The 24,952-nt window shown below is 35.5% G+C and overlaps 1 protein-coding gene across 3 annotated transcripts in view; it reads left to right on the forward strand.

Annotated features, from left to right (window-relative positions):
• The window catches only part of LOC131675495 (kinesin-related protein 4), a 596,376-nt gene that overhangs the window by 421,252 nt on the left and 150,172 nt on the right, over window positions 1-24,952 (forward strand). For all 3 annotated transcript variants that reach the window (XM_058954494.1, XM_058954493.1, XM_058954495.1), the window contains one exon: window positions 1,776-2,546. In XM_058954494.1, the coding sequence (XP_058810477.1) occupies window positions 1,776-2,546 (771 nt within the window). The remainder of the gene's footprint in view (window positions 1-1,775; window positions 2,547-24,952) is intronic.

Genomic DNA, 24,952 nt, shown 5'->3' on the forward strand with positions numbered 1-24,952 from the left:
TTATTTGATTGGATCATATTTTTTTAAGTAAATGTGAGCTCTAAAAGATACTTAAGATTTTTACATTATGAACTATCAATTCACTGTAAAAATGTTGATCTTTTAGCAAGACAGCGTATGTGGTTCCAATGAAATGGTGTGCTAACTCATAGGAGCAGAATCGTTCAAATTTGTTAAATAATCATTTCTTGCATCAGTGGATAGGAATCTGAATTAATATTGAGTTGTTCCCCAGATCGCTAAATCTTTCGCCTCCTGATTTTTCCTGTTGGTTTATTTGAAGAATATAGTTTATTCACTAACATCCAGAGAGGATATTTCAGCCTATTATTGATGTCTACAGGTATATACCTAAAAAGCTACTACTGGCGAATTTTGAAAGTTTCATGCATAGAAGTCAGCTTTATATCTCACACATTATTTTTTGACTCAATGGGCTGAGCTTTCGAGTCTTGCCTTAATTTGCTGGTATCTTAAATTTTACCTTAATCAGATGGAGTCTCAAACATTGCCTTAATTGGCTGGGCTATCGAGTCTTGCATTCACCTGTTAGATCATATTGGGGTCCAAAAATGTACCATTTTTCCAATGGTACATCCAAAGTAGTCCAGTACAACCAGAGCCGTGGGCTCTGAGCATTGGATATTCTACCAAGAATCGAATACAGTCAATAGTATAATCATTCATGAATGAAAATAATTATTTACATATTAAAAATTTTTTTCTTATCATTCTTTGAACAGACTACGTAATAATAATTCTCAGCAAAGATAAGTATGTAAATTGATATATGTGTAATAGATAAGAGAACAATTTATACTGCTTTTGGATGTAAAGCAACTCAACTTTGACGGAGAGCGCATATTACTGATTTTATAATAAAAAAAATAGATCATTCTCTTGCAAAAAAAGAAAAAAACTTACTTTCAAATGACTTTGAAGATGACCTTCAAGGTTAAATTGAAAAATATCATCGCATTGTCCTTTTGAAAATTCATGAAAAATATTTTATGTTTCATAAAACAATGTATCCCAAAAAAATTGTTCAGATGCATTTATAAAAATTGGACACTGTATAAGGAAAAATATCCACTAAATGATATATTCCTTTATATTTTACTATTTCGTTACAAAGAAACAATAAATCCATGGAAAACAAAATTTTTATTTATGCGTTCAGGGTGCCGGTCAGAAGAGGAAGAATTTTTGTTAAAAATGTTAAGACATTTTTTGTAACAAGTTAGTTCTTAATAAACCATATTTTTCCAGTTATGGTTTCACAAATATAATTTATATCTCAGAATAAATTAATGGAGTATATTTATGATAGTTTTTACAGCATAAATATATTTTTACAGCGTTCTTATATCGTGAAATTATTACAGCGTGAATATAATTTGAAAAATTTTGGAGATTTGTTCATATAAGGATGTTACACCCCCAGTGCAATCCATTTATCTACCTTCTATTAAAGGCATACGAATTAATATTAATATTATTAACTTAATTAGTCTTATTAATCTAATTAGATTACTAAGTCAATAACTCAATTTCTATATTTAATTGTCTATTATACTACAAAAGCATGAAAGATATGTATAAATTACATTAAATAATTAAACACTGCATGATTTAATTGGTTGATCTAAATTGGTTGATCAACCAAAATGACGTTAATTAGTATTTATTTCCTGTATTTACTGAAAACTCCAAAATTTTTATGTAAAGTTAGTATTTCTTTCTAAACTTACATATTTCCTTGTTTTATTTTTTAGGAAGAGCTTCCATGGACATCTATTTCATCTGATATAGATAATTCAGTATTGACTAATTCACCCGTTTCTTTTAAAAGTAAATTACACGAAGGACAGATTATAACTGGTCAGAAATATTCTAGAGTAATAGCAATGAATGAAGATATGGAAAATAGAGTCGATTCTTCTAATTATATACAATTACCATTTAGTCAGTCAGATGGTTTAAGAATTAGTACTCCCGTACCATCTTGTATGATGAAAAATTTCCATAATACTCACAACTCTTCAATTTTAAGTTTCCCACAAATCCAATCAATAAGATTTGTGCAAACAAATTTTCAAACCACATTAGAACACAATTCTTCAGAATCCATTAATAATATACCGACAACGTGCTCTCAGCTTCAGAGTTCATTGGAGGAAGGTAATTCCTCGTGTAGTAATGAACCACGTGACGAAAATAGTGTATTGAAACACCTCCAAAATATTCCGTCAAAAAATGCTATTCATGCGCAAAATTCTCTGACGCATAATACTGTCGTTTTTCAACAACAAAGTTTGCATCCGTTATCATCTCGCCAATTAATAACAACATTACAACAACATCATCAGTCACATGTTCCTTTAGTAATGAACGTGTCATCTAGAAATAATCGTACTGGTATACATAGTAATCATCGATTCAGTCGCACTGGAAATAGAGAACAAGTTAATAGTCGCTCTCGTAATATGACTAAAGAACCACCGGGTGCAGTAAATTTAGAAAGAAGTTATCAAATATGCCAAGCTGTAAGTATGATGTAAATATTCAATTTATAAATAAAAATGTATATTGAAAAATCTACAAAAACATTGATCTTTACAATAATAAATGAATAATTTATAATTTTAATAGAACTAACTTAAAAATACTATGCAATATCGATTCTGATTTTTTAATTATGAAAAATTGTTGTGTAGAGTATGTTGTTTAAGAGAACTGTAACAAAATATATATTAAACAACACCAATTAGTGCTTCAAATTTTGAAAATGAAATGTGTTTTAAATGCACTTATCAGAGTTTAGAGAGCTATATAGTTTAAATATTATATTTTTCTTTGCACTTTCAAAGTGTAATGATGGAAATATAGCTTGATCATTTTTATATAATATGGTAAGATAAGATTTATTTATTTTTTGCTGTTATACATTACCAAAATGAGATTATCCATTACTACGGTACTTGAGGTCATGAAATGTTTTCTCAATGTCATATTTATATACAGTAGTAAAGATACTTCGAGAACTTTTTGTTGATCTTACATCATAAAAATAGTTAACAATCTTAAATAATGTTCTTAGAAAAATACAGATAAGTGGGTTTATATGATCTAGTACATTCTCGTTTCTATGATATAGTTCATTAACGAGTTTGAGTTTTTTCATTTTTTGAAAATCTTTTCGTCATTTTAAAAAACAAACGTAATTTATAGTGCTTATAATTCTTGAATATTTAGTATTAACCTCATTTTTTTCTAACAAAGAATTTTTTTTTGTTTTTATTGTAGCGTTCGCTCTGTATGTACTGGACGCTCTTCAAAATCCGAGCGATTTTTAATAAGTGTATATTTAACAGTGCTGATAATAAACAGCAATAAAAATAGCAAAAACTTTTAACTGAATTCAGTTAACATGGCTGATATAAAAGAATCTGAAAAATCGGATGAAACAAGAAAAAAAACAGCAGGATAGAAAACAGTACAAAACAAAAGACCTAGAAACAGCCCAAAAGAACACAAACACACACATACATACATAAAGAAAAGACAAATCTTCTGTTCAAATGCTTAATGAGATCAGTGAAAGCTTGCTTTGTTCCAAAAATCATCATCTGTGATATTCTGTGAATTACAGCACCCCATGGTCAAAAATCTCTTTGAGATTCAAAGAGATTCAAAAATATATCGATATATGCAATGAATACAATGAAAGTAAGCTACTACAAAAATCATGAATATGAAAGGCTGTATTCCAAAAACCTGTAGAAAACGAAAAAAAAATTGTAATGATGATGAAAAAATCAAACAAAAACTGCATCAAAAATGGGAGACAATACGTGATTCAGCTTCTTATTCTCGTTAAAGAGATGAACTTGAGTATAGAGTAGAAGAAATCTTACGATAAAAGTTAAAGTAAACAATTTGGTAAAGTTGTAAATTTTGTTTTATAGACAGAAAAAATACAATACACGGTCGATTGCGGTACCTTCAAATTTCTTTATCCTTATAAAAGAATACCGAGGTTTGTAGCCTTCTTTATCTTAATAAACGTTTTTGTTCTCAGAAATGCGTTACAAACATTTAAGTGTATTTTCAGTTAGATATTTTTCGCCAAATCAGCAATTCATGGGTCGTATTTTATTTTATCGTAAATTATTTGTCAGTCATAACGAATCAATATTCGTGAAAGCGTGCTCATATACTGAAGTGCAATCATGATAGCGAATATAGAGCGCGAATGAAGAAAAGACACTTACTGAGGAATTCGGTCGAGAGAGATGAGTAAAAGTGTAAGAATGTCGCAACTAGGAAAAATTATAGCTTGAACTGACGTGGAAAAAGTACCTGCGAATTTCGATATGTTTTTCTTTCGTGTAAGAGACTCTTCTCTGCGATAACCACCATGCGATATTGATGTAATCTGCTGAGACCAGCGACAATATCCCAAAGCAGCAGAAAGGAAGATCCAGAGAGCTGGAATACTTAACTCAGAGGGGGTCCGTCGAAAGCTTGACTGTCGGGTACGAGGAATCTCAAGGAGCAGAATTTACCATACGAGCTGTTGCCTTTCGGATATACCAACGATAGCAGCTCCAGCAGTGAAATCCGAAAGTATTTCTTCGCTGACATTACCGATGGTATCGTCTTCATTAAGGACTCATAATAATATTTGAATTGTCTCTTGCTTCATTTTGCACTTATTTTCAACTACGCGAAATGTATGTGCGACAGCACTGGGAATATAAGCAGCAGATCACGGCTGCGGTTAGCGAGGAATAAATCATATCTTAACAGTGTTATATCCAAATTCGGCATAAGAATTAACCTAACTCGTCAGGCTTTCAAAAAAACCTATCATACGAGGGTGGTCCGATAAGTATTTAGCCTCATCGCCAGATGGCACCACTCTTGCAAAAGAAATATTCTATCACGTAGTACAACCTTCTCGATGGTTACTGTCAAGATTTCAGCCGGATCGGAGTTGTAGTTTATTTTTGAGAGCATGTGAAAGCAAGTATGCGTTGATTTTTGAAAAATGGAAAAAGAGCAGTATCGGTCGGTGATTCGATTCTTGTTTTTGGAAGGGAAATCGCTCAGCGAAATCAAAAAACGCTTGGATGTTATGTACGGTGACTCTTTTCCTTCGATGGCGACCGTCAAAAATTGGTTTAACGAGTTTCAACGTGGTCGCACGTCGATTTTTAAAGAGCCACGTCCAGGTGCTCCGAAAACGGCTACCACGGAGGATAACGTGACAAAAATTCACGATCTCGTATTGGCAGATCGACGATTGAAGGTGCGCGAGATAGCTAAGATCGTAGGCATCTCAAAAGACCGCGTGGGTCATGTCCTGCATGAAATTTTGGGCATGAGAAAGCTGTCGGCGCGATGGTTGCCGCGTTTACTCACTCCGGACAACAAGCGCAACCGTGAAACAACTTCAGAGCAATGCCTGACGCTGTTTAAGCGCAATCCCAAGGAGTTTCTGCGTCGTTGGGCCGATTCGACGTCGAATTGCAGAAAAAACGGCCCCATTTGACGAAGAAAAAAGTGCTCTTCCACCATGACAATGCACCGGCTCACACCTCCGCCGTCGCCATGGCCAAATTGGTCGAATTAGGCTACGAACTGCTGCCCCATCCACCGTATTCTCCAGATTTAGCCCCGTACGACTTCTTTTTGTTTCCAAACTTGAAAAAGTCACTCGCCGGGCCGAAATTTGAGTCGAATGAGGAGGTAATCGCTGCCACGGAAGCCTACTTTTCAGACCTCGAGGAAACGTATTTTTCAGACGGGTTAAAGAAGTTGGAGCATTGCTGGGCGAAGTGTATCGAACTAAAAGGAGACTATGTTGAAATATAAAACGCCACTCTTCCAAAATTTTCGTTTTTCTTTTGTAGGCTAAGTACTTATCGGACCACCCTCGTATTAGGGTAAAAATACGATTTTTAGCTGTATTTATGGTGCTCTATTACCACCAATAATTTTTTTTAAACGAATAGCCCCGTTTTGAAGCAAAACTCTTACTCTAGAAAAGCCTGTCCCCAAATTTTATACATCTTTTCTTTTTAATAAGAAGAGGATGCAGACAGGTGTTCCTCTCTGATTTTCTTGAAACTTTACACATCAATAGATAATAGAAAAATCTTAAATACGCGTTTTTAGCTGCTGATACGATGATTAAGGGAGTTAAAATGACCCCTAAATTTTACCCCTAAATATCGGCGATAAAAAACTTTTACAGATATTTTCATTTCCAATCAATATTTTTGAACCAAATAAAATTATTTTTAATAACCTAATAACTCAATAAAGGGTAAAAACCGCCCATAGTTTAGCCCTATACGTTTATCACCATTAAAATACTTCTACAGATAATTTCACTTCCAATGAATATTTTTGTACCAAATAAAATTATTTTTATTAACCCAATAACCCAATAACCCATTAGTAAAATTAACTTGAGTTTGTTTGCTTTCCTTATTTTGGAGGGGGTAGAATCGTATTTTATCAAGTATATTTTCGTAATATAAATTCAAAACTTATCTCAAAATAAATAAAAAAAACTAGTTTTACAATTGTCTAAAGTTTTTTTTTTCTTACAGGTCACGAGTTTATCATGAAAATTTTTAAATTAAACCTTTAGAGGACGGTGATTTGGAATTTTTAACTGCCCAGTATTTTCTATAGAAAACGCATAATAAGTGTATCAAATATCGGAGAATACTCACATATGAATTGGCGATCGATGGTCGAAAGATTATAGCGGCTTTACCGATCTCAGGGGTGATGCTAATTTTGATACTTTGAAAAATTGTTTTATTTGGCACAGGGAGTTAGTACCTGGTTTTGTTATGGTTCTTTCGCAATTTTGACCTTGGAATTCGATTCAGTCTTGAAAAGTGACTCAGAAACTATATTCACACTCCCTTACTATAGAAAGTTTATTTTCGCGACTAAAATTATTTTAGGGTAATTTTTGACTAGTGACATCAAATTCGTAATTAGTATCTTCAAAAACTCCTGTATTAACCTATTCTCCAGACTAACTTGAAAAATTATTTCGAGCCACTACAGTGGTTTTCCCGCCCTTTAGAGGTTAAGGTGGTAGACTCAATACGTTCGACGAAACTTTTTTAAAAACTTTTAATTTCGATAAATAGTGGCTTTTTGACACCGCTGAATATTAATTTATAACCATATTTCCAAAATTCATAACATTGAATCTAATATGGTCGAAAAAATTTACAATGAGAGTAAGATGTGGAATTTTCACAGAAAATTTTTACAGATAATTTTATATGAAGAAAAATTAATTTTTATTTATTTTTATTTATACGAGGACTGTCCGGAAAGTATCGGGTCTACCTTTATATTTTCGTGCTAGCGTTATTCTTTATCATCTGGTGGGTGGCATCCTTCAAAGTAATCTCCACCTGATTGAATAACACGGTTCCATCGATGTTCCCACTTTCAAAACAGTCCTGGAACTCACTTTTAGGGATAGCCTTAAGTACATTCGTCGCATTGTTTTCAACCGTTGTTTTGTCATCAAATCGGTGTCCTTTGAGCGGTTTTTTTAGTTTTGGAAGCAGCCAAAAGTCACGAGGGGCTATGTCGGGACCGTATGGAGGTTGTCGAAGCAATGCGATATTGTGTTTGCTCAAAAACTGCTGCACAAGATTGGATAAATGCGCTGGCGCATTATCGTGATGGAGAAGCCAGTCACCACTTTTCCAAAAGTGCGGCCGTTTTCTTCTTACTGCATCACGCAAACGTTTCAAAATTGGAAAGTAGTATTCTTTATTGATTGTCTGACCTGTTGGTGCATATTCCTGATGTACAACACCTTCACAATCGAACAAACAATCAATATTGACTTAACATTGCTCCGACTTTGACGTGCTTTTTTTGGTCTTGGCGATTCAGAATACTTCCACTGTGAAGATTGTTGTTTTGTTTCAGGATCATAACTATAAGCCCATGATTCATCACCTGTAATAACTTTTCTAAGTACATTATCATCATTATTGACCATTTCCAGATTGTCCAGAGCGATTTCTAAGCGAATGTTCTTCTGCTCTACTGTGAGCAATTTTGGGATGAATTTCGCACACACGCGTTTCATTCCTAAATTTTCGGTTAAAATTTCTGAAATGATAGTTTTTGGTCTCCCAAGGTCTTCTTCTAGTTCTCGCACAGTCATACGACGATCTTGTTCGATTGTAAGTCGCACCTGCTCAATATTATCTGCGGTTTTTATCATCGAAGGTCGGTCGGAACGAGAATCACTATCGACAGAAGTGCGACCATCCTTGAACCGTTTATACCGCTCTTTTATTCGTGTTTTGCTCATACACTCGCTTCCGAAGGCCTTTTGCATCATTTCAATAGTTTTCGAACTCGTTTTTCCGAGTTGATAGCAAAGTTTGATGCAAATTCGTTGATCTTGTTTTTCAGTCATTTTTGACAATATCAAAATCCGACGAACGCGAAAAAGGCACTGTAAACAACGACATGCTGCGCATGAACTATATGTCCGGCAGGTGTCAGTAAGTAACCAATAGATTCGTGAGGCTTTACTGTTGACATTTCTGCCCGGTAGAGGTCGCTCGAATACTATGGCGCGAAGATATAAACGTAGACCTGATACTTTCCGGACAGACCTCGTAGTTATTAAATCTACATGAAATCTATTAAAAAATTTTAGTTTCTTAAAATTAGTTGATTTTCTATTGGATTAATCTGCAGACTTGATAGTAAAACTAATAGTATACACTGTAATGGGGAACGGTCCCGTTGACATAAAAATTAGTATATAAGGATATGCGGATAACACAAATAAAGAATCCGGGCTCGGTTAGGTAGGAACAGCTCGGTTCGTCAGGTGTTGTTGGGGCGTCGTGGCTCCAATGCCAGGTCGCGGCGTAAGACTCGCACGCCTAAACGCGAGATTAAAAGGTCAAGGAGATAGGTGGAAGGACGGAATAAAGCGGATGCGCGTTAAGAAATAAGCGTGTTATTTATTAGAATGACAAATAAATGTTAACAAAAATAATATAAGAGCGGCGAAGCAAAAAGGAGAGAGAGAAAGCAAGAAGCTGAATTGGGAGAGAGAGTGAGGTACGCAGCAGTACTTACAAGTTGCTGCTCCTTGAAGGTCGGCTCGCAATAGGCGCTCGAATTACAAACTGTAATTAGATAATAAGCCCGAATAGGCTGGCGCCGGAGGCAAGAGGCCGTCGCTCACACACTCCACACTCACGCGATTATTCAGCTCAGAAACTCTCACACTGCACACTCTAAATCGTACCCTCCAAGATTTACAGACTCAAGGCACGAGTATTGAATCGTTAGCTAAACACGTGCGCTCGCATTGAAGAACGATTGCCGAATCTGCCGCGCCAAGAGAATCAAGCGTCCTCCTCGCGGTCCGCGCGTTCGATAGTCGAACTGTCTCTCTCTCTCATAGGCGGCGGGTCTCTCTCTCTCTCTCTCTCTCTCTCTCTTTCTCTCTCTCTCTCTCTCTCTCTCTCTCTCTCTCTCTCTCTCTGTTACCTACCTTGCCTCAGCCTACTGAAATTAAAATGAAATACATATGGGCTTATCTCCAGAATTTTTCATTTTTAATTATTTGGAAAAAAAAAGCAAAATAGGGGCACAGCTTTTTAATAAGTTTCATTCTATATGCCTTAAGAAAAGAGAAAAAAGTTGGGAAATTCAAATCCGGAAGACGGTACGTAAAAAAATGAGAAACAAAAAAATTAAAACATATGAAAAAAATTATTTATTTTTTATGGATAAATTGTAAACAAATAAACTCAACACAATAATGCAATAAAGTCATCAAATCACAAAAATAATTCTAATTAATTTGCTAATATAAGTAATAATTTTTTTACAATATTTATTGTAAGCATAACATAACATAATTTATAATTTATACTATATGGGTAATTCTTGGCTATTTCGATTGACTTGTAACCCTTGAGTTACGGATTTTTTTTTCATTTGGCACAATTGTTGTACACATAAAACTGAGATTTTTCCCAAATTTTGGAGACGATACATTAATTATATCAAAAGTTATTAACAATTAAAGAAAAATGATAAAAAATTTTCAAACGGCTATATTTTAAAAACTAATAAAGATATCGAAGTCGGATTTTTTTCAAAATACTTATAATGCCTTAAAATTTCGAAATAATTACAACAATAAACAATAAAAAATTTTTTTCGAAAGTTATTAACTTTTTGTTTAAACAATTGCTAATATCTCAAAAAGTATATTTTTTTTTGAAAAATTCTTGCTCCTACGTATTCCTGAGGATTTTTGCTATCGAAATCAATCATAAAATTCAAGGGCCCGACATATCAGAAAGCGTAGCCCTAATCAAAAGAAGACGCCTCGGTGTCCGGTCGCTTTCGACCGTGAGTCCGCTGGAGCGCTACCGCAGCCTTACGCCGAGGCGTCTTCTTTTGATAAGGGCTACGCTTTCCGATATGTCGGGCCCTTGAATTTTATGAATGATTTCGATAGCAAAAATCCTCAGGAATACGTAGGAGCAAGAATTTTTCCAAAAAAAAAATATACTTTTTGAGATATTAGCAATTGCTTAAACAAAAAGTTAATAACTTTCGAAACAAATTTTTTATTGTTTATTGTTGTAATTATTTCGAAATTTTAAGGCATTATAAGTATTTTGAAAAAAATCCGACTTCGATATCTTTATTAGTTTTTAAAATATAGCCGTTTGAAAATTTTTTATCATTTTTCTTTAATTGTTAATAACTTTTGATATAATTAATGTATCGTCTCCAAAATTTGGGAAAAATCTCAGTTTTATGTGTACAACAATTGTGCCAAATGAAAAAAAAATCCGTAACTCAAGGGTTACAAGTCAATCGAAATAGCCAAGAATTACCCATATCTTCTTTTTTGCACGAACTTTGACTTTCGTATTTTTTTTCTTTGGTTTCGACTCTTGAACTTTAACAGAAGCTATCTTTTGAACTTTATTTCTTTGGCATAATTTACGTTTCTTCAAATTTGATACATCATTATTGGTGACAGCTTCTTTTATTTTGGTTATCTCTTGAAGTTTCCTTTATCTCGCTTTGGAAGTTTGAACGTCAACAACAGTTGGTTGCTTCATTTTTTCATTTCTTTTGTTCGATTTTTCTACTTGTTCCAAAGACCAGCCACCAGGTATTAAAGAAAATTGTTGACATGGTGGATTATTGATGCATGATTGATCAACGCAAGAAAGATAATTTAGAAATAAATAATCTGCTTTATTTTTATTCCATATAATTTGGAAAATTTGTTGAGACTTTGGAGCTGATTTGATGTCTGGTCGTACTATCTTGTCAATGTTTTGAATGTTTGATTCAGTCACATGAAAAAAATGTGCATTTTTTCTGATTTATTTACAACCTCAATTATATCATCAACAGAAATAACGTCTCGACCATGGAAAACAGCTTGATCACACAATCTCTTAGCGGTACCACCTGCGCCATCAGCTTTGCTCTTTCCATGGCCTGGTGTTGAAAAATCCCAAGCAGTAGATTTAAGTCCTAGTTTAATACAGTGTTGTTGAAAAAGTTCGATATTTGTTTTATTCTTGTACTGCGTAGAAGGCCCATAGCTTTAAAAATGTATAGTGCTTACTTCTGAAAAAAATTTTTTTATCAACAAAAGTATAGGTTGCATATATGCCCAAATAGCAGAAGCGTCGTGTCTTAAATACGCTGATGGAGTGCAAAATGAAACACATTTTATTTCATTATCTTTTTTATCTCTATAGCAGAAAACTCCAGAGTGTATAGTGGTTTGCATTTTCGAAGCTCCAAGATGTACGCTCTGAATTTCAGAGACATATTTACCAACATAATTTTGCGAAAAGTCGATGACTACTTTAACATGATTCAATGGGAAAATAGTTTCAATATCTTGCAATGCCGTGTATTGATGATGAGTATCATATGAGTGCTTTAAGAAAGTAGGTACGATCGAATTAAAATTATGAATTAATTCTGCTACGGTATATTCAAATTTTTTTTTTCTGAGTAATTGTTACGTTATAAGTTTTTCCTCCCTTTCCTATTCTACTTTCTTTTACTGTTACCCACTGATAATAAAATGTCTTGTCATTATTATTATCAGAAACAATGAAATCCGCTTGACACTTGACACACTGATTATACATGCAAGATTTATTCTGTATGTTGCATTTGAATTTTTCCATTATTTCCCTCGCATTACTAGAAGGTAAATATTCAAGTTTAAAAAGTTTTTTCACATAAAAATCGAAATTAACATGTTCTTTACACATACACGTATCGCGATCTGTCGCTTCTTTACTAACAATCCAGAAAGGCAATATACAGAAAAAAGTGGCTTGTAAAATTCTTATTAATCCTTCTTAACAATATTTTTTATATAAATTTGATACTGTATCTGAATAAAATCGTTTCTCATAATTACACCACCCCGCGTTATGACATCTTTAGAACCTGGTGCCATAGAACTATTGTCGTCTCTTTCCAAGAAATTTTGTACTTTTTTCGTGGCTAACTTCATACGCTCTTCAATTTTTTTCTTCAATCTAACAGATTTGGGATTATTGTTGGTCAAATGTTTGCGTTTCAAATATAAGCTTGCTAGCACTGAGATTTTTTCCATAAGTTTATATTTTTTTACAATCTGTCCTGATACGATTCTTTCTAAAAAAGACTTGCTTTTCTGCTCTGTTAATTCTTTACGTCGTTGAATTATCTGTTGTTGCAATACTTCACCATATATTAATTGTTGCCTAATGGACTTTTTTCCTTTACTTTCGATTTTTTTAACGCTTTTCATTATACTATCGCTGCCATCAATGTTTTTCTGAAGTCGATAACATTTGTTTTGCAAAACTTTAATTTTATTATTTTTAATTTTAACAATAGAATTCAACTTCTTTATTACTCTACGTAATTTATGTTCTCGATTTTGTGTATAGCGTAAAGTTTTCATTAATTTTTGTACCTTAATCTAGTTATTTTTAGTATTAAAATTACAAGATGAGTGCTAAATGTTCACGAAATTCATGGAATCATCTTCCAAATCATTATCAGTGCTATTAACTTCGCATCGGAATAGCTCTCGATTTTGCGGGTTTTCGTATTCTTTATCAATATTCGCGGGAATGTGTGAAGTTTTAAAATCATCACTCCTACCTTATTCACTTAAAACATTTTCTTCAGAAAATGACTCATTTGTTACAGCACATTCTTCATTTACTTTATTAGTACCATTATTCACTTGTGAAATGTAAAGTTCCTTCGCTGCGATACGTTTACTCCTTGCAATCTGATTTTTTTTTCAAGTCGTTCAATCTCTTTTTGTTGCTTTTCTTTCTCTTTTTTTTGTTATTCTTGAGTTTGAAGTCGTTCTTTCTTGAGTTTTTCTGTGCGGTTAGAATCCATCGTCGTAGATGAAAGTATACTACCTGTTGATGAAATGAAAAACAAAAACAGTAATACATAAAAAATACCTATTCGTTAAAATGTTATATTATGGTGTTCTAGAAGGCATACTCACTTATACTACTGATTGAATTACATTTTATAGATTCCTTTTGACTGTTAACTCTACCAAATTCATATCACAACCGATATAAGTGTACACAAAGACAGCGCGACAATTATAGGAAACAAGTAGTGTTTGTTTACATTGGCTATACGTATTGATATAAATTTGGACTGCTCGGAATCGGCATCTTTAATACCGCTTTAAACTTCACTTTCGATATTGTCGATTTGAGAACATATTATACAGGTGTAGAAGAATCATTTTCTATTATTAAAAAGCGATTGGTTATCGATAAGTACATGTGCTAGCTGAAAAAGTGATATTTTTCCTCGAGTTTCGTTTCCTATGCTAAGTTTCTTTAATTTATTACTCGTGTTTTATAATAAGCACATGATTCATTTGTATGCCAATCAATAAAATACATTAAGTAGAGTATATATATTAATAGAATATATTATATATATTTTTTTCAGTTTCTAAAAACAAACGGTAAAAAAGTTACAGAAAAAAAAGAATTTTTTTTGAAAATTTAAAAAAAGTATCATCACTATTATAAACAATTTTTGTAAAATTTTTATTAGAGGCTCACTTATCTGAACCATATTTTTATAATATTCATATGCACTAACATGCTAAAAAAATTGCCAGAGATCAAAACCTTTCAGTAAAAAAATTACAGCGCTGGAAAAATTAGAAATTAGAAAATCATTATATTGGCTTACTAGATTTTCACATAGTTTGGGACTTAAAAAAGATGAGTATTGGTTTGAGTTAACTATCGCAGTAGAGTAATCTTCATTATGGCATATATGTCGAAAATAAAATTAAAGTTGGGAATCGACTAACATTTATGGGCAAAACTATACGTCATCACTTAGTTCAACTATACTAATATATATATATATATTTATTCATATACTGAAATGAAAAAATCTAAAGATATGCCCATATAATATACATTTGGCTTATATTAATAAATTAGAATAAGGGAGAGAGAGACATAACGAGTATCATTCACACTAGTTATAACACAAAATATAATAATAAACAATAAAATCGTAATCTATTTTCTCTTTTCAGTAGAGATTACAAACTATCAAAAGATTATTAAAATTTCTATTTGGTGAAAAAATTTTCCAATAATTTGTTTTAAAAAAAACTTAAGTTTTATTTAAATAAAAAATTAAAAAATTAAACTTTTTAAAATAATTCAAAAATTTTAATTTAAATATAAATTAAAAAATGTTTAATTTATGCGAAAAATAAGCAAAATGTTAACTCTTATTTATATTTATTCATTTATTTTTATCTATTTATTTATATTAATTAATTTTTTTTATCAAATTATTTATATCTTTTTATATTTATTTTTATGTTATTTCTAACTGTAAACAGGGAAACTGTTACATCTCACTAATTGTGAGGTGGGAATTTTTAATCCTTTTCGGGCTGTGATTTCTCACTTCACCCAGGTAAGGAAAAATTGATGTTGACTAAAATACAGAACATTTGACGTGCACGGTGTGGGTGCTTATCTAATCCCTGAATCTAAATTGATTATTTTAACGCCAATCTTTTCAAAAGGCACAGAGAATTTTCAATTGTAGATTCCACACAAAGCTATAAAAATCACATTCATCCAAGTTCTGAGTATTAAACTGAGTATTAATTCTATCCAACTTGTTTTACAACAAAATAACCGAGATATACGGAATTAACCTTCGACGACAAAAACCGCAGATAATATTGAGCGGGTGCGACTTGCAATCGAACAAGATCGTCGTATGACTGTGCGAGAACTAGAAGAAGACCTTGGGAGACCAAAATCATTTCAGAAATTATAACCGAAAATTTAGGAATGAAACGCGTGTGTGCGAAATTCATCCCAAAATTGCTCACAGCAGAGCAGAAGAACATTCGCTTAGAAATCGCTCTGGACAATCTGGAAATGACCAATAATGATGATAATGTGCTTAGAAAAGTTATTACAGGTGATGAATCATGGGTTTATAGTTATGATCCTGAAACAAAACAACAATCTTCACAATGGAAGTATTCTGAATCGCCAAGACCAAAAAAAGCACGTCAAAGTCGGAGCAATGTTAAGTCAATATTGATTATTTTTTTCGATTGTGAAGATGTTGTACATCACGAATATGCACTGTAACGGGGAAGGTTATCTGAAAATGAGAAATTTATTTAAGAACAAACTCCCACGATGCAGAGCAAACCGCCGCTCCGTTAAGCACGTATGATAGTACGTGTATTCGCCTTAACGTCAGATGATTTATCCTAGTCTTCTATCAAACGGAGTTGAACTCACCTTTAGTCACGTGTCTTGTGACATTCGATGAGTTTTAAGTGTGAGCGACTTTACTCCTAATCTTCTTAATTCCCTAGAGTTAATCAGATTAAAATCTAAGCCTTTTCCAATTACTTAAGCTACTAGGAAAATTAAATGAAGAAAACGGCGAATAAATTTAACAAACTTTAATTAATAAAAATCACTACAGTCTTTGTAGTGTCGAAAGACCAACGATCGCGAATAGGATTTTACAATTAACTATTTTCAGTGAGAAAGAGAGAGAGAGAAGATTCGAATTATACCGCGAACTAACGCTCGACGCGAATTCAAAAATTAACGCTAACACGATTAAACCAAATACCGAATGTATTTTGTATCGCATATACTGACGGAAGGTGCACCTACCATGCGGTGCAATTACGGTGATCAGCCGTAATTGTTGTTGCAAAAAATCTCAACTGCCGCTGTCCCTCGATTATCAGCTGCGCTGCCTCGATCTGCCTCAATATAACTTTGTTGCTGCTTCTGTACTGCTGCTATAATCTGTCACGGAAATGCCGTTACACTCACGTACGTAATTCACCCAAAGAAAACTTTACTTTTTGCGTAACAAAGTGCAAAACACAAATCGGCGGTAAACTCTCGTTAACAGCTGAGGCGAAACTGCCTATTCAAAAGATCGCGCGCCCCCTCTCTCTCTTAACTGTTAGAACTAACGCTCGAGAAGCAGAATCGCGAACGGTTCGATTAATTAAATCGAATACCGTTGCAGCACCAACAGGTCAGACAATCAATAAAGAATACTACTTTCCAATTTTGAAACGTTTGCGTGATGCAGTAAGAAGAAAACGGCCGCACTTTTGGAAAAGTGGTGACTGGCTTCTCCATCACGATAATGCGCTAGCGCATTTATCCAATCTTGTGCAGCAGTTTTTGAGCAAACACAATATCGCATTGCTTCGACAACCTCCATACAGTCCCGACATAGCCCCTCGTGACTTTTGGCTGCTTCCAAAACTAAAAAAACCGCTCAAAGGACACCGATTTGATGACAAAACAACGGTTGAAAACAATGCGACGAATGTACTTAAGGCTGTCCCTAAAAGTGAGTTCCAGGACTGTTTTGAAAAGTGGGAACATCGATGGAACCGTGTTATTCAATCAGGTGGAGATTACTTTGAAGGATGCCACCCACCAGATGATAAAAAATAATGCTAGCACGAAAATATAAAGGTAGGCCCGATACTTTCCGCACAGGCCTCGTATAAATAAAAATAAATAAAAATTAATTTTTCTTCATATAAAATTATCTGTAAAAATTTTCTGTAAAAATTTTCTGTAAAAATTTTCTGTGAAAATTCCACATCTCACTCTCAATGTCAATATCTTCCACCATATTAGATTTAATATTATGAATTTTGTAAATATGGTTATAAATTGATATTCTGCGGCGTCAGAAAGTCACTATTTATCGACAATAAAAATTTTTAAAAAAGTTGTGTCAAGTATTAGTTCTATCGACTTAAATTTAAAAATTTTGATTACCAACTCGTGACATGTGTAACAAATTCGCAGCTGCTACCTATTTTAAAGGGGAAGGCTAAAAGAAGCATATTCGCTCTAGATATAAATCGGGAGAGCAGACGAGTAAATAAACTACACTTAATTACATAGCACAACGATAAAACCTTTTATTACTTTGTAACGGAGAATCTCGGTTAGGCCGATCTCGTAGGGTTGGCTCTCGCACATGTCCGTGCGCAGCGCCAAGCTGAGAGTGTGTGCGTTTGGTACACACACTCATGTTTGGACCTTTTGTTTACGAGATGCTGAACTCGGGCTGAGCTGATGACTGGAGCGATGTAGATGGCGCAGAGAAAGAGAGAGAGAGAAAAAGAGAGAGAGAAAGAGAGAGAGAAAAAGAGAGAGAGAAAGAGAGAGAGAGAGAGAGAAAAAGAGAGAGAGAGAGAGAGAGCGCTCCAATTGTGGATCGCCGCGGAAAACTCGGGAAGTCTCTGCTAAGCTATAAGCAGAGGAAATCGCGCGCGCGGATAAAACGGAAAGGTCACGGTTTTCCAAGTTGGCCCCGCGACCTCTCCGACGTTTTATTCGTTTTTCGGAGACACGCCCGGTGCGCGGACGAGTAATAGAGCGTGAGGATGGGTCGCGCCCAGCCGTGTCCCGAAGGATACTCGGCACCGGTGCGTGTAGGTAACCGGCGTGATGTGCGGATGCGCGCGTGAGGAATTGGACGAGGAATTAGACGTACTGCAACATCGAGCAACGAAGAGGCGGCAGAAACAACCACAGCAATTCTTGGGTGAAACAACGGATTGAGGCGGCAATATTGTGGAGCAAGCGAAAGGACGAGCGAGAAGACAAATAGCGAAGACAACAAGCATCAGTGAGACGGTCAGCGGAGAACACACCAGTGACGTCACACTGAGGAGCGTTCTAGCCGTCGGAGAGGCTGAAGGTCGAGGTCGGTGCCGGGTTTTTCTCTTGATTCTCTCTCTCTCTCTCTTGCATGTTTGGGCGCCAGCTTATGGCTGGTAACACGGCAGACCTACTGGCTACCCGTTGGTAGTCTATCGGCGGAAAGTGATTGTCGGGCATTTATTATAATATTTAATTTTCACAAGGGAATCGGCAGGCTGACCAGCCACCGGTTCACCTTCGCGTTCGCGTTTGTTATTGTACCGCTCGTAGTGTATAAGTCCGAGGTCGCCGTATTGTAATCGATTGTTGACAATTAAAAGACTAGTGTGTTAATCTGCTGTTGTGTTTATTTGCCGCTGTATCACTCCTCATCCCGATCTCGAATCAGTGCGTTTAACATGGTTATGTTCGACACGTTATTCAGTCGTGGGAACGTCTTTTGTTTCCCGAATCCCTGAATAAATAATTTGTGCGGACGGTCCCGAGCAACCCAGACGAGTACGGCCGGAATTCTCCGTTACAACTTACAATAAAAGAAAAACAGGGTTGAAGGTAATTTGAAAAGTAAGGTGACTTTTCAAATTTCACGGGCAACGTACTTTCGATTATCGATTTTTGTTTTGTTAGGTTGGTACACTCTTCCCGAACATCTGTACCAAGTTTCAAGTGTATAGCATTTTTTGTTTGGTTGTGAGAGGCGTAAAGGTTATAAGTGTTTTGCGTCCTCGGTGATTTCTTGCTATCGAAAAATATGGATCAAAGGATTTGCATCAAATTTTGTGTAAAAAAAAAAATAAAGTGCTCCGAAACACTTGAAGTGTTGACGGTGAAACTGTTCTGAGTAAAAAAAATGTTTACAAGTGGTACAAACTCTTCCAAGATGGCCGGAAAGATGCCAATGACGAGCCTCGCTCTGGACGCCCAAGCACGTCAACAACTGATGAAAACGTTCAAGCAGTAAAGGAAATTGTCCTGAAAAATCGTCGAATCACTATCAGAGAAGTTGCTGAGGATGTTGGTATATCGCTTGGCTCGTGCCATGAAATTTTTTCTAACGTTTTGGACATGAGACGTGAGTCAGCGAAGTTTGTTCCAAAATTGCTAAATTTTGACCAAAAGAACCGTCGCATGAGCATCGCTCAAGAACTTATAACGGGGTTCCTGCTCAGCTTCGCTCGAGCGGGACACGCTATATAAAAGTAACCGCGGAAAAGTAGATGAATGGCTCTCCAGAGCAGATCGGCACTCCTGCATCGAACGTCCTGGGTCCAGCAGCTCAGTTGCCTCCTTCTCGAGTCGAAAATTTGGCCCGCGGAGAGTGTCGTAGGCTACGCGTGAAGATGCGCGACGTCCAAAATGAGAGATTCGCGCGTGTATAGTCGCATACACAATTGCAATCCAAGGAAGAGGGAGTCGGCGGGCAATAAGCACTCGGATATAATTAAAAGTGGATGCGTGTAAATTTTAATTAGCACAAAGGAATACATAATATCAAAACGATCGATATAAACAAAGTTAATCGCAACGCAACAAACTCGCAATAGCTTGACAGTGAAGCGAACGGAACTGCGCACGCGCTACGCGGTTAAGGTCGCGCAAGCACTCGCTCTGTTGTGAGCTGTGCACAATGGCGACAGCGAACCGGCGCGCACCGTTCGAACGAGGAAGCGACAGCGCTTAACCTCGTCGAAGCATGTAACAGCGAATTCGCCTCGCAGGAGCCGGACGTTCGCAAACGGCAAACCGCACTTATTCGTTTCGGAGACGACGAATGTATAAAGGCGACAGCACGTTCGCGGGGAGAGAGAAATTGCCGGTACCAACCGTGGCTGCGGCACAACGTGTACCAAAGAAAAGGCGGGTGTAAACGCGTGGTTCAGTTAGCGTGAAAAAGGAGAGAGCGGTATAGAGAGAGAAGCCAGGTACTGGATCTAGTACTTACAGTATAGCCGCTTGCACTCCTATCCTAACCCGCAAATCAAGGGCACGCGACGGCGGGCTCGCTTCTACCGCGCACTCGCTTTGTTTTTGGTTGGCTGCCTCGCAATAACACTTTTTTTTGGCGTATGCAGCGTACGTAGGCGCGTGTAAGGCTGGATGACCGTGGTAGGCTTCGACTCGCGCGAGGAACGTTAGCTCGTCGATCGTCGAAAACGGACTGTCTCAATATTCGAAACTCTCTCTCTCTCCTCGCAAGGAAGCGTCTCCCCGCGAGGTCCGCGCCGCGAGTCGATATCGATTATCGTACGCAAGTTGCGTCGCTTACCAGTTCGCTGACGTCCGTAATGCTGTAACTATTCAAACAATAAAGTAATTTACAATGATTATTAAATATATTAGTTACTGGCTTCTTGGAGAGAGAGAGGCATAACGAAGATACAAACGATTCGTTATAAACTGTTGAATGACGTCAACGACGACCCAGATATACTCAAAAGGGTCATAACTGGTGACGAATCATGGGTATATGGTTATGATATCGAAACCAAAGTCCAATCGTCCCAATGGAAGAGCACAGATGATCCAAGACCGAAAAAAGCACGCCAAGTTCGATCAAATGTCAAAGTTTTGCTCACTGTTTTCTTCCATTACCATAGCGTGGTGCATCAGGAGTTCTCACCATATGGACGTACGGTCAGTAAACAGTATTATTTTGAAGTTATGCGCCGTTTGCGAGAAGCAATACGAAGAAAACGCCCAGAATTGTGGAAAAACAATTCATGGCTTTTGCATCACGATAATGCCCCTGCTCACTTATCTTTGCTTGTGAGAGATTTGTTGGCCAAAAAGAACACCACAATCATGCCTCAGCCACCATATTCACCGGATTTGGCCCCGTGTGACTTTTTCTTGTTCCCAAAACTAAAGAGACCTATGAAAGGACGGAGATTTGCAACGATTGAAGAGATAAAGACTGCATCGCTGGAAGAGCTCAAGGCTATACCGAAAAGTGCTTATGAGAAGTGCTTTGAGGATTGGAAAAACCGTTGGCGTAAGTGTATTGTATCTGAGGGGGATTACTTTGAAGGGGACAACATAAATATTGATAAATAAATAAATATTTTTTCTTAAAAATACAAAGTCACCTTACTTTTTGAACACACCTCGTATAGTATAACTATGCGTTGCTGCTGAAATTGACTGTACCAGACATTGCACTTGCTTTTCTCCTTCTACTGCTAATGTTCTTCCTGACTGCATTTCTAGCTAAAATCCGCTCTGGTCTGAATTAAACAAATTTTCGAGTCCAATCCTTGGTATACACGATTTAACGTCATCGATAAATGCTTCAGCTTTAGCCGTAAGTACTGCACTACTTCCTGACGTTATTCCTGTTATGAACTTATTTATTTTCCTAGAAACTATTCTGTGTGCTTGCTTAAATTTGAGTAACCAATGTTTATAAGCTTTGAATCTAATATCATCAAAACCAATTTCTTTTTTAGCTTGTATGGTCCATCGAATTATATCTTCATCATGGATAATTGAACCACGGTCGAGAGCTGTTTTGAAAATTATCCAGGGTATACTGACAAATTTGTGCTACTTTTTCTCTATACGTGCCACCTTTATTAATTGAATGAGCCCAACGACGTAGCTGACTAATAGATGATACTTTTTTGAATATGTTTTGCACTGTTTTGACTTAAATTTTGTTTCGTTTTGCTACTTCTCCAAAAATCTACAGCTCTTTTTTTGTATTCAAAATCTAGTTCTTCATTATTTGCTGTACATTGATTTGTTGGTGTTATATCCGGATCAGGAAAATGATGTTGCACTTCATATTCAATTATTTCTGCATTATGGTCTTTATACTCTTCTTGAAAATCCAAAGAGTCATCAGTAATCATTTCTACATCGTTCAAATCGTGTGTTGCATCTATTAAAATTTCTTTTATTTTTTCGGCCAGCTCTGTTTCATGATAATTCGTGACACTATCTGGTATGTTTAACGCTTGAAAGTATGCTAATAATAAGTTTAGAACGTTTAACGGATTAATTTTCATTTTTCAATTTGAAATAAAAACAAATGGTAAAATTTATACAAGCTGTGTTTTTGCATGTAAGGCACGACTGCTACATTTCTACCAGAATGAAACGAGTGAATGTAAATTGAATCAAATCATTAATTTATGCATTGGAGAAGAATTCTCGTTCCACTTTGTGATGTTCGGGAAACTCTATTTTTGGTTCAGTTTATAGGCATCGAAAATGCTATTTTTTATTCACATGTTATAAAAAAAACTCTTTGAGTTTGTTAAAAAACTTTATTACATACATGTACCATGGTTACATACATGTTGAAAATATCTTCTTGCCCTGTCTCCACCGAAAGTATGCTGTTACATGCATGTAAATAGGGCGGAAAATAGCACTTTGCCGCTCAAGGGCGGAGGAATGAGCCCTTGGGCGGAAAATAAACTTACGGACGAAAAAGTGCAGAAAAGGAAAAAATTTCCGTCGTAGGGCTTACATTCCATCCTAGCGCTCTCTTTTCCGCTCTAGAGCGAAAAATAGTGCTATAATTTCCACTCGCATTTACATGTATGTAGTAACACACATACGGTACAGATCAGACAAAAAATATGATGTGCATAATGGGTGAAAAGAAGACGATCATAATGATTGATTGCCGCCACCCTCACTTCGCTAGGGTGACCACTTTCACACTCGTCTGTAATCGCCTTCTTTCCACCCTTAATGCGTAACATACTGTTACGTCTTACGACGCATCCTCTTTTGTAACAAATGCATATTCAGGAAATTCAAAACTGCTAAAATATTCACACGTCAGCAGAAAGTTGACAAAACGCGAAACAAATAGCACTCCGAAATAAAGCCACCGAGCACAAGAATGTGTATTCAGCAAAAAACAAAATGTCACAATTCGATACTGACCTGAAAATTAACATATAAAAAGCAATGAACATCATTACGAGGAGAGTTGATCAGTAGTCCGTCAGTCTGTCAATAAGTACCTGTAAGACTCAACTCCGTACACACCGGTCCGACAATTGGTGATCATTTTAATTAATAAACTCGCGACTGTTACAAAGTAATATTCGTGCAAGTATTATTCTACAACCTATCCTATTCAATTCAACAAGCAGTTAGAGCCTGCTACATTTATTCAATTCAACAAGCAGTTAGAGCCTGCTACATTCATACAATTCAACAAGCAGTTAGAGCCTGCTACATTTTATCAACAATTAAAGGCTACGGTTATCAAGGTAGTACACTTATCAAACATACATTTCCACATATATTTATTATAAGTGAGACATATCCGACCACTAGTCAACATATTGGAACGTCTCATTCATTAGCTATTCGTAGTTGATGCACGAGACGTAACAATACTAATGATGGTTTATGCCTAGTCGCAAGGTGAAAAATCACGCGTTTTTCGCGGATCTTTTTGAGAAATTAAAACTGTCTTTTTGCTTACAGCAAATTGTTGATTCCAAAGTAGATATATTGAAGAAATTTCATGAATTTTAGTATTGAAAAATATTGTAAATTAAGGGAATTATAGCCATGTTAAAGAAACCTGTCTTTTTCAGAGTTGTTTTTCGGTGACCAAGATATCTTGAAAATCGTAAAAGCAATCGTCTTAAAATTTTGGTTCCTCCTAGAGGAAGCTTTGTAATAGTAAAATTTTCAGCTTCATAAAAAAACTTCGTTTGAAGTTTAAAAAACGTATTTTTAGAAAATGTCCGTATGGATGTGTGTGTGTGTGTGTGTGTGTATGTACGTATACCATTTTTGAACTATCCATCGGATATCGATAAAATTTGGTATCCACTTTTGTTTTTCTATCCAAAATGCGTGAAAAGAATCCATTTTGATTTTATCAACACGTTTTTGATTTATAGTGAATTTTCGATTTTTGAAAAACGGTTTTTCCATTTTTTAGATGAAAAAATTAAGATATTTAAATCATACAAATTGTTTTTGAAAGAATACAAACTACTTATGTTTTCACTAAAAGAAAATTTATTTACAATTAGCTATAACCATAACTTTGATATTCACAAAAAGGGTTTTTTTTTAAAACGTTATATCTTTCAAACTAAATCCGACTAGGCCCAAACATTTTCTAAAAATACGTGATTCGATCTCCAAACACCTTCAAACTTACTTCTATGAAGTTTTAACTGAAAATGTTACTATTATAAAGCTTTCTCTGGCAGGAAACAAAAGAAAAAATTGAGTCTTCGAAAAACCACGTTATTTCGTAAAACGGCCGCCATTTTCTTTAAAATAATTTTTCGAAAAACCTTTTTGAACCAACAATTTTCTGTAATAAAATACAGTTTTTAGCTTCTTTTAAAAAAATCACCGAAAATTGCGTGTTTTTTCGCTTTGAAAACAGACATGGCACCTTCAGCGAACTCATATTAGTTCAAATGATTGAATAAAATATCGGTAATATGTCTATTCTCGTGTCTACGGTAAAGTATAGGCCTTGGACGTTAGGGGTTTGGAGTCGTTTGGTTAAAAAGAACAACCATTTAGCCTATTTGATGTTTAGGGGTGTTGGGTTTGAGGCTCTTTAGTTCACATGTACAGGCTACAAAAATCACACATTTGTAAACAAGTTTTTATGA

This window comes from Phymastichus coffea, unplaced genomic scaffold (assembly GCF_024137745.1).
Source record: "Phymastichus coffea isolate CEN01 unplaced genomic scaffold, Cenicafe_Pcof_1.1 PCOF00024, whole genome shotgun sequence".
Lineage (NCBI taxonomy): Eukaryota > Metazoa > Arthropoda > Insecta > Hymenoptera > Eulophidae > Phymastichus > Phymastichus coffea.